The sequence below is a fragment of the Lucilia sericata genome, unplaced genomic scaffold (genome assembly GCF_015586225.1).
Source record: "Lucilia sericata isolate MDLA Ls3-8-SP2 unplaced genomic scaffold, ASM1558622v1 Contig002505F_arrow, whole genome shotgun sequence".
NCBI classification, from domain to species: Eukaryota; Metazoa; Arthropoda; class Insecta; order Diptera; family Calliphoridae; genus Lucilia; species Lucilia sericata.
In genome coordinates this window covers 26,905-36,692 of record NW_023996280.1, presented here as the reverse complement: position 1 = coordinate 36,692, position 9,788 = coordinate 26,905, and the positions used below count along the sequence as shown (strand labels likewise).

At 32.9% G+C, this 9,788-nt stretch overlaps 1 protein-coding gene across 1 annotated transcript; it reads left to right on the top strand.

The window, feature by feature from the left end:
- The first annotated feature begins 1,504 nt into the window (after positions 1 to 1,504).
- LOC119614020 (nuclear hormone receptor FTZ-F1 beta) lies at positions 1,505 to 9,217 on the top strand. Its single transcript, XM_037970095.1, has 5 exons — positions 1,505 to 3,997; positions 6,858 to 7,007; positions 7,085 to 7,187; positions 7,393 to 7,547; positions 8,741 to 9,217. Exons 1-5 carry the CDS (start codon positions 1,772 to 1,774, stop codon positions 8,822 to 8,824), a joined length of 2,718 nt encoding a protein of 905 aa, XP_037826023.1. The 5' UTR covers positions 1,505 to 1,771; the 3' UTR covers positions 8,825 to 9,217.
- The last annotated feature ends 571 nt before the right edge of the window (positions 9,218 to 9,788 follow it).

The window sequence follows — 9,788 nt, the reverse complement described above, 5'->3', positions numbered from 1 at the left end:
AGACTAGACTATAGACTAGACTATAGACTAGACTATAGACTAGACTATAGACTAGACTATAGACTAGACTATAGACTAGACTATAGACTAGACTATAGACTAGACTATAGACTAGACTATAGACTAGACTATAGACTAGACTATAGACTAGACTATAGACTAGACTATAGACTAGACTATAGACTAGACTATAGACTAGACTATAGACTAGACTATAGACTAGACTATAGACTAGACTATAGACTAGACTATAGACTAGACTATAGACTAGACTATAGACTAGACTATAGACTAGACTATAGACTAGACTATAGACTAGACTATAGACTAGACTATAGACTAGACTATAGACTAGACTATAGACTAGACTATAGACTAGACTATAGACTAGACTAGATAGACTATGACTATAGACTAGACTATAGACTAGACTATAGACTATAGACTAGACTATAGACTAGACTATAGACTAGACTATAGACTAGACTATAGACTAGACTAGACTACTAGACTAGACTATAGACTAGACTATAGACTAGACTATAGACTAGACTATAGACTAGACTATAGACTAGACTATAGACTAGACTATAGACTAGACTATAGACTAGACTATAGACTAGACTATAGACTAGACTATAGACTAGACTATAGACTAGACTATAGACTAGACTATAGACTAGACTATAGACTAGACTATAGACTAGACTATAGACTAGACTATAGACTAGACTATAGACTAGACTATAGACTAGACTATAGACTAGACTATAGACTAGACTATAGACTAGACTATAGACTAGACTATAGACTAGACTATAGACTAGACTATAGACTAGACTATAGACTAGACTATAGACTAGACTATAGACTAGACTATAGACTAGACTATAGACTAGACTATAGACTAGACTATAGACTAGACTATAGACTAGACTATAGACTAGACTATAGACTAGACTATAGACTAGACTATAGACTAGACTATAGACTAGACTATAGACTAGACTAGACTAGTTTACAGATAAAACTATAGTCCAGACTCTACACTTGTTTATAGACGGTGGTCCAGACTATAGATTTGTCTATAGTGTAGACTGTAGACTAGACCATAGCTCAGACTATAGACTAGGCTTCAGCCCAGACTATAGACTAGACTATATTCCGGACTATCAAGTAGACTGTTGCACAGACCATAATTATGGTCCAGACTATAGACTAGACTATTGGCTAGACTATAAGCTATACTATAGACTAGAGTATAGACTTGATTGTAGACTAGACCATAGGTTAGACAACAGTTCAGATTATAGAATATAGTCCAGACCATATAGATCGATTTATGTATATTTAGTTTTATAGACAGCTTGACTTTTTAATAGACGACTTTTTCAAAAATACTATATATCCCTGTGTGATGCCTTAAATTAAATAAAATTTATAACAAGCAAAGGAACTGATCATAATATTTATATAATGCCCCGTTATCTTCTTATTTCCTTTCAGCAATTACCACAACATGATACTGCATCAACGACATCTATCCAAATTTTATAAGAAATGTTTGCACAATAACAATAACAACTAAAAAGACTTAAAAATTTCCCCATCTAAAAGGAAATTTAATAAACAACTATAAAAAACAACAACATAATCTAAAAGAGGGCGTGGATCGCCCTCTTTCCAAAAGACTACAAGAGACTAAAAAACAGAAGCATAAAAAACGAAGACTTTTTTTACTCTATAAAAAATCATCCCATAAGAAAAAAATATGTCTACCATTAAAACAGAAAATATCACAACAGGAGCAGCAGCCGGAGGAGGATGTGGTGGTGCAGTGGTCACCACGACAACAACGGCGGCAGGCACAACATTTCAATTACCCATAAATATGAGCTATACAGCAGTTACGGGTGGTATAACAACGACAACTTGTACCACAACCACTACCAGGAATAATGTATCGGTGACAAATATTAAGTGTGAAGTGGAGGAGGGAGGTAATTCATCGTCTTCGACCAATGGCAATATTGTTTCAGTGGGTTTTTATAATGGTTCTTCTAGAGCTATAAGTGGGGCTAGTGTAATAACAGCAAGTCATGGTATACGTATACCAGTGACTAAAGCAGAGGATTCGGACTCAGAGACGGAACTAACAAATATAGAAAATTTAAAGGTGACACGAAGAGTGGCCAGTTCTTCTAGTTCTGTACACAATCATCATAATGGCCCTAGGCCCATGTCTTGGGAGGGAGAATTATCGGAGAATGAAGATACTAGGGAAGCGGAGTTAATGGATACCGATACTACCATGAGCAATGGAGGTGGTGGTGGCGGCTTGCAGGAACCCTCAAATGCGGTGGCTGTTATAAAAAGTGAAGCTACTACCACTACACCCTCGTCTGCGGGAGGATCCTTAATTAAAACGGATACCGAGCAGCTAATGTTGGACATGCAGCATGCGGCTGCTGCGGGAGGAATATACCATCCCAAACTAAAGTTGGCACCCACACAAAGTGATCCCATTAATCTGAAATATGAGCCACCTGATCATGCAGCTTTAGTTAACTCTCCGCTAATGGCCCGCCAGAAATCTACCACAGCTTTGCCTCATTTACCTGCCAATCCCAGTCCAGATTCTGCCATACATTCCGTTTACACCCACAGCTCTCCCTCCCAATCGCCCTTGACATCACGGCATGCCCCCTACACTCCTTCACTATCGCGCAATAACAGTGATGCTTCTCATAGCTCTTGCTATTCATATTCCTCGGAATTTAGTCCCACACACTCACCCATACAGGGTCGACATCCCGCCCCACATGGGGTGTATGGTAGTTTTAATGGAGCCACGGCCAATAGCTTACAACATTCCGCTTTACTCTACCGACCCATGATGGGTACTACGCAATCTGTCCAATCGACAAAATTAGATGCTGCTACCAGTGAGGTGCAAAATTTATCTATGGATGCCTCTTCATCGTCCTCGTCTTTTAACATGACCAGCGATTCTTCCGGCTTACCCGCCTCTCCGGCCGCTGGTATTTCCCGGCAGCAGTTAATCAACTCTCCCTGTCCCATTTGTGGTGATAAAATATCGGGTTTTCATTATGGCATCTTTTCATGTGAATCCTGTAAAGGTTTCTTTAAACGTACCGTCCAAAATCGTAAGAACTATGTCTGCGTGCGGGGAGGTCCCTGTGCCGTCAGCATTACTACACGCAAAAAATGTCCTGCCTGTAGATTTGAGAAATGTCTGCAAAAAGGCATGAAACTGGAAGCTATAAGAGAGGATCGTACTCGTGGTGGACGCTCAACTTATCAATGCTCTTACACTTTGCCCAATTCCATTATGAGTCCTTTGCTATCACCCGAACAGCAGCAGCAGAATGCTACACAAAATCTAATGTCCAGCCAACAGCAGCAACAACATTCACAATTGCAACATCAACTGCAGCAACGTTTAAATCCTCCCCTACAGTCGCCTCACCAATCCTCCAATGGTTATGGTGGCGGACAAACTTCCAGCACTACCATCAAAACCGAGCAAACAGATCCTTATGGCAAGAATCTCTCCTCGGCTCACTCACCTTCTTTAAATGGTTTAAATTCATCGTCACGTTTACATTCTCATAATGCCTCCTCTTCCTCCTCCTCCACCACCTCCGCCTCCTCATCTAATTCGCTGCATCACAACAGTATTCCCCAGCTATTACAAGAAATCATGGATGTTGAACATCTTTGGCAATATACCGATGCCGAATTGGCTCGTCTCAATCAACCCTTGACCTCTTCGTCCAGTTCAGCTTCACTCAATTCCAATTCAACGGATTCTTCAGCAGCTGCCAATCAAATGACCAATCCACTGCTGGCCAGTGCTGGTCTATCGTCTAGCACCAATCCCGATTTGATAGCACATCTGTGCAAGGTGGCCGATCATCGTCTGTATAAGATTGTTAAGTGGTGCAAAAGTTTGCCGTTATTTAAGAATATATCGGTAAGTGAATGTTTTTAAATTTTTTTTTTGTAATTATTTAGATTTTTTGAGAAGCGAGAGGAGATTTTAAAGAGAGTTTTTGGAAGCATAGGAGTTTAGAGTTCTGACTGTATAGGTAGGATTTCTGATCCAATTGGAAATATTGCATTGAGCCTTTTTACAATGCCTTCACATTAGTCGCATGTCTAATACTTCTGAAATTTTGCCTCAGAGTCTTTTAAAAAGCTTACAGTACAACACCATTACTTCAAATAAAGGACTATATGTTTAGGAAATCGTTAATAGTGGAAACTTAATCTTTGGTTAATATTGAACTTAATCCTTCTTCTATCGATGATTGTCTCTTTTTTGACCGGGTACCGGGGTTTAAACCATTCATACCTGACAGAAGCAGAAGTTCTATATATATTGAGTTAAATTGATGATCTTTGTTTATAGATGTTTACCTTTACTTGGTCTGGCTCTGAATCGGAGTTTACTCCGATCATTACTGTTAGGAGATGCTTCGTGTATCAAGATAGGATGAAGTGGAAATAAGAATGTGAATGTGTTTCCTTTTTTACAAAGAAATTAGAGAGAGGGTCCAAAATTAACTGTGATTGAAACACATTTAAGAGATTTGATTTGATTTAACTGAAGAATCATTTGTGGGTCTGTTTGAAGAATCATTCTTTGGATCCATTTCTGTTCTAGTTCAGTGTCACAACTGAAGAATCATTTGTGGAGTCTGCTTAAAGAACCATTCTTTGGATCGTGTTCAGTTCTAGTTCAGTTCTGGTTCAGTTCTGGTTCAGTTCTGGTTCAGTTCTAGTTCAGTTCTAGTTCAGTTTTAGTTCAGTTCTAGTTCAGTTCTAGTTCAGTTCTAGTTCAGTTCTAGTTCAGTTCTAGTTCAGTTCTAGTTCAGTTCTAGTTCACTTCTAGTTCACTTCTAGTTCACTTCTAGTTCAGTTCTAGTTCAGTTCTAGTTCAGTTCTAGTTCAGTTCTAGTTCAGTTCTAGTTCAGTTCTAGTTCAGTTCTAGTTCAGTTCTAGTTCAGTTCTAGTTCAGTTCTAGTTCAGTTCTAGTTCAGTTCTAGTTCAGTTCTAGTTCAGTTCTAGTTCAGTTCTAGTTCAGTTCTAGTTCAGTTCTAGTTCAGTTCTAGTTCAGTTCTAGTTCAGTTCTAGTTCAGTGCTAGTTCAGTTCTAGTTTCTAGTTCAGTTCTAGTTCAGTTCTAGTTCGTTCTAGTTCAGTTCTAGTTCAGTTCTAGTTCAGTTCCTAGTCAGTGCTAGTTCAGTTCTAGTTCAGTTTCTAGTTCAGTTCTAGTTCAGTTCTAGTTCCAGTTCTAGTTCAGTTCTAGGTCAGTTTCTAGTCAGTTCTAGTTCAGTTCTAGTTCAGTTCTAGTTCAGTGCTAGTTCAGTTCTAGAATTTCAGTTCTAGTTCAGTTCAGTTCAGTTCTAGTTCTAGTTCAGTGTTCTAGTTCAGTTCTAGTTCTGTTCTAGTTCAGTCTAGTTCATTCTAGTTCTAGTTCATCAGTTTCAGTTTCTAGTTCATTCTAGTTCAGTTCTAGTTCCGTTCTAGTTCAGTTCTAGTGCTCGTCTAGTTCAGTTCTAGTTCAGTTCTAGTTCAGTCTGAAGTTCTAGTTCTAGGTCAGTTCTAGTTCAGTTCTAGTTCGTTCTAGTTCAGCTCTAGTTCAGTTCTAGTTCAGTTCTAGTTTAGTTCTAGTTCAGTTCTAGTTCAGTTCTAGTTCAGTTCTAGTTCAGTTCTAGTTCAGTTCTAGTTCAGTTCTAGTTCAGTACTAGTTCAGTTCTAGTTCAGTTCTAGTTCAGTTCTAGTTCAGTTCAAGTTCTAGTTCTAGTTCAGTTCTAGTTCTAGTTCAGTTCTAGTTCTAGTTCAGTTCTAGTTCAGTTCTAGTTCAGTTCTAGTTCAGTTCTAGTTCAGTTCTAGTTCAGTTCTGGTTCAGTTCTAGTTCAGTTCTAGTTCAGTTCTAGTTCAGTTCTAGTTCAGTTCAAGTTCAGTTCAAGTTCAGTTCTAGTTCAGTTCTAGTTCAGTTCCAGTTCAGTTTTAGTCCAGTTAGTTAGATAACACGATCATTCCACTTTATATCGCTTTTTCATTCATTTATTAGGTCTATGATTACTCTTAGTCCCAGAAAGTCAGTCTAAGAGTCTGATCGTTTGACTATTTAATTTATGGAATTGCTAGAATTGTTGTTCAATTTCATTAAGTCCGAGTTTTTATTCGATATTGTCAAAAAAGTTTCGCGAGTGTTTTATAGTGATTAAAAGAATCTTAACATGTAAAAGACCAATAAAAAAAAATTGGAGTTAAAGAGATCGTACATGTGTATGTAGACTTGGAAGCAGAGATTTTAATAATTAGCATTTACGTTCCAAGTTCGTGAAATGTTTTCAAGATTTCACGACAGTTAAGATTATGTATTATTAGTATAAGAAGAAGCAAGAAACTAATTTAGACAGAATTGTGAAGGGTGCGTGAAGAATTTTACAAGCACTTCAAGGAATTTTCAGTTTTGAAGAGGAATATTAAGAAGAGAAATGTTTGAAGCATCAAAATTTGAGCCAAAGGTTTTGAACAGTTTTCAAGATACAGTAAGATTTCAAATTAAATCCAAGTTTTGGGCGTATTCAAGATACATCAATATGTGGGCGTAATCAAGATACATCATGATTCAAGATACATCAAGTTAACAAATAAGAAGTAATTGGAAAGTTTTGAGAACAGAATTTGTACGCAGTATTCAAGAAACCAAAATAGTTGCAATTTCCAGAAGTTGGTGTAGGCCCACCTACATAGCTTAAGTTCCTGCTTTAATGAGTAAATCCACTAACAGCTGCCTTGTTCTTTTATTTGTTTTTTCAAGATTGACGATCAAATTTGCCTGCTCATCAACTCATGGTGTGAACTTTTACTTTTCTCCTGTTGTTATCGTTCGATCGATACACCGGGAGAAATTAAAATGTCACTGGGCAAAACAATAACACTGCCACAGGCTAAATTAACTGGTTTTCAGGTGAGATCGCAAGAAAATTTATTATGTTTTAAACAGAAAATATATTTAATGGTTAAATTTTATACTTATACCATTAGCCCTGCATTGAAAGAATGCTGAATCTGACAGATCATTTAAGACGTCTACGTGTTGATCGTTATGAATATGTTGCTATGAAAGTTATTGTACTGCTGCAATCTGGTAAGTGAAAAGTTGAGAATCAGAGGGAAATTTTTGATGAAAAAGAAGACTGAAGTATATAATACGTACCGCTGCTAGAGGACTGCTGATCTTTTTATAACATAAAGTCAAAGGATAGCTATATTCCGAGTGTCTTTAAAATTTCCCGCTGGTTCCTTTTCATTTTGTTCGTATATTCACTAACTTGTTTTTTTTTCCTGCCTAGATACTTCCGAATTACAAGAACCCGTTAAGGTTAGAGAATGTCAAGAGAAGGCTTTGCAAAGTTTACAGGCCTATACATTGGCCCACTATCCCGATTGTCCATCGAAATTTGGTGAATTATTATTGCGCATACCCGATCTACAGAGAACTTGTCAGGTGAGTTCCAGAAGAAAGTTAAACTTTATATAACACGATTATAATATTACTTAATACATTATAATTGGATTATAATATTGTAGAATTCATTATAATCTGGTTATAATGTTACATAATACTTTATAATGGGATTATAATGATAAATAATATATTAAAACTGAGATATAATGTTGTATAATGCATTATAATCCGATTATAATGTTATAGAATGCATTATAACCGGATTATAATGTTATAGAATACTTTATAATGAGATTATATTGACAAATACAACAATATAATTAAATTATAATTTTAGAGATATATTATAATACTATTTCATACATTATAATCTGATTAAATTCACATGTGATGCCTTATAATCCGATTATAGTGTTAAAGGATACTTATAATGGAATTATAATGATAATGAATATATTATAATTGGATTATAATCATATATAATACACTATAATTGTATTATTGTGTTATAAAATGCATTATAATCATATTATGTTATAAAACACTTTATAAATGGATTGTAATGCTACAAAATACTTTATAATAGGTTTATACATGTTGTATAATGCATTATAATCTGCTTATAATGTTATAGAATGCATGATAACAGCATTATAATGTTATAAAATACTTTATAATGAGATTATAATAACAAATACAACGAAATAATTAGATTATAATTTTTGGAATGCATAATAATCATATTATAATTATATTTAATACTTTATAATCGGATTATAATCATATATAATGCCTTATAATCTAATTATAATGTTACAGAATACTTGTAATTGGATTATAATCATATATAATACATTATAATTGTATTATAATATTATAATCATATTATAATATCATAAAATTCTTTATAAATTGATTATAATGCTCAAAAATACCTTATATTCGGTTTATAAAGTTGTTTAATGAATTATAATTCGATGATAATTTTACATGAGTCTTTATAATGGAGTTATAATGGAAAAGATTACATTATAACTGGATTATAATGATATAGAATGCATTATAATCGTATTACAATGTTCTATGATTCATTATAATCCGATTATAATGCTAAAAAATAAATTATAATGTATTATTTGAGAATATTTCGAAGTTTTTTATATATTTTTTAATTATAAAAATTTTATAAATTTTTTGTAAATTTTTAAGACATTTCTTGTTTTCTTTTCCAGCTGGGCAAAGAAATGCTGTCTATTAAGTCACGTGATGGTGGTGACTTTAATTTATTAATGGAACTCTTAAGAGGAGAACATTGACAAATGCCTTTTATAATAATTTTAAGCACAAACAATTTTATTATAAATATTTACCATTTCAAAATGGTATTTCCATATAACACTATCACTCTCTCTCTTACTCTTATTAAAACAAATTTTGTTTTAATAGAAACATGAAAAACATAAATTTTTTATTGTTTAGTATTTTTTTTTAATTTTTATAAAATTTAAGCTTAAAAAAACAACAATTTTTATAAAATATATTAAGGTAAAATAAGTTTAATTTTAAATATTAATTATAATTATAAAATTAAAGAAAATGTGCCTAATAAAAAAACAGAACTTAAAAGAAACTGATTTATTATAATTGAAAACAAAAAAAAAAACTAAAATTAAAATTGTAAGAAAAATTTTAAATAAAAAGAAATTTTGAAAACATTTTTGCCAAATTTTTTTATATATAAAATTATTTAAGAAAAAAACAAAATGAAAACAACAAATTTTGTATAAAAATAACTAATAAAATAAAATCCTCGAAGAGACTTGATTTTTTTAAAGAAAATTATAAAAAAACAACAAATTGAAATATATATTAAACTATATTGTATTAATAATGTAATAGTTTTTTTAAATAGTATTTTTTTATATTTAATTATAAATTGATAAAAATAAACTTAATTACTAATAAATTTAAAATAAAAAAACTAAAATTTTTTTGGTAACAAAAAAATATCTACAACAATCATTATTATAGTATAAATAAAATATTAATAATTAAATTACATTTTTTTAAATATAAGTTTTAGGTTTTTTTTTATAAAAAAAAATAAATATTTTATATTTTTATATGAGAAAAAAGTAATATTTAAGTAAAATTAAAAAAATAAAGCAAAAAAATAACTAAATATTAATTTTAAAAAGGCTACAAACTTTCTTTAAAGAAAATTGACTTTGTCATTAGTGTGAAATTTTCTGTAGGATTTGTAGCTTATTTTTTATTTGT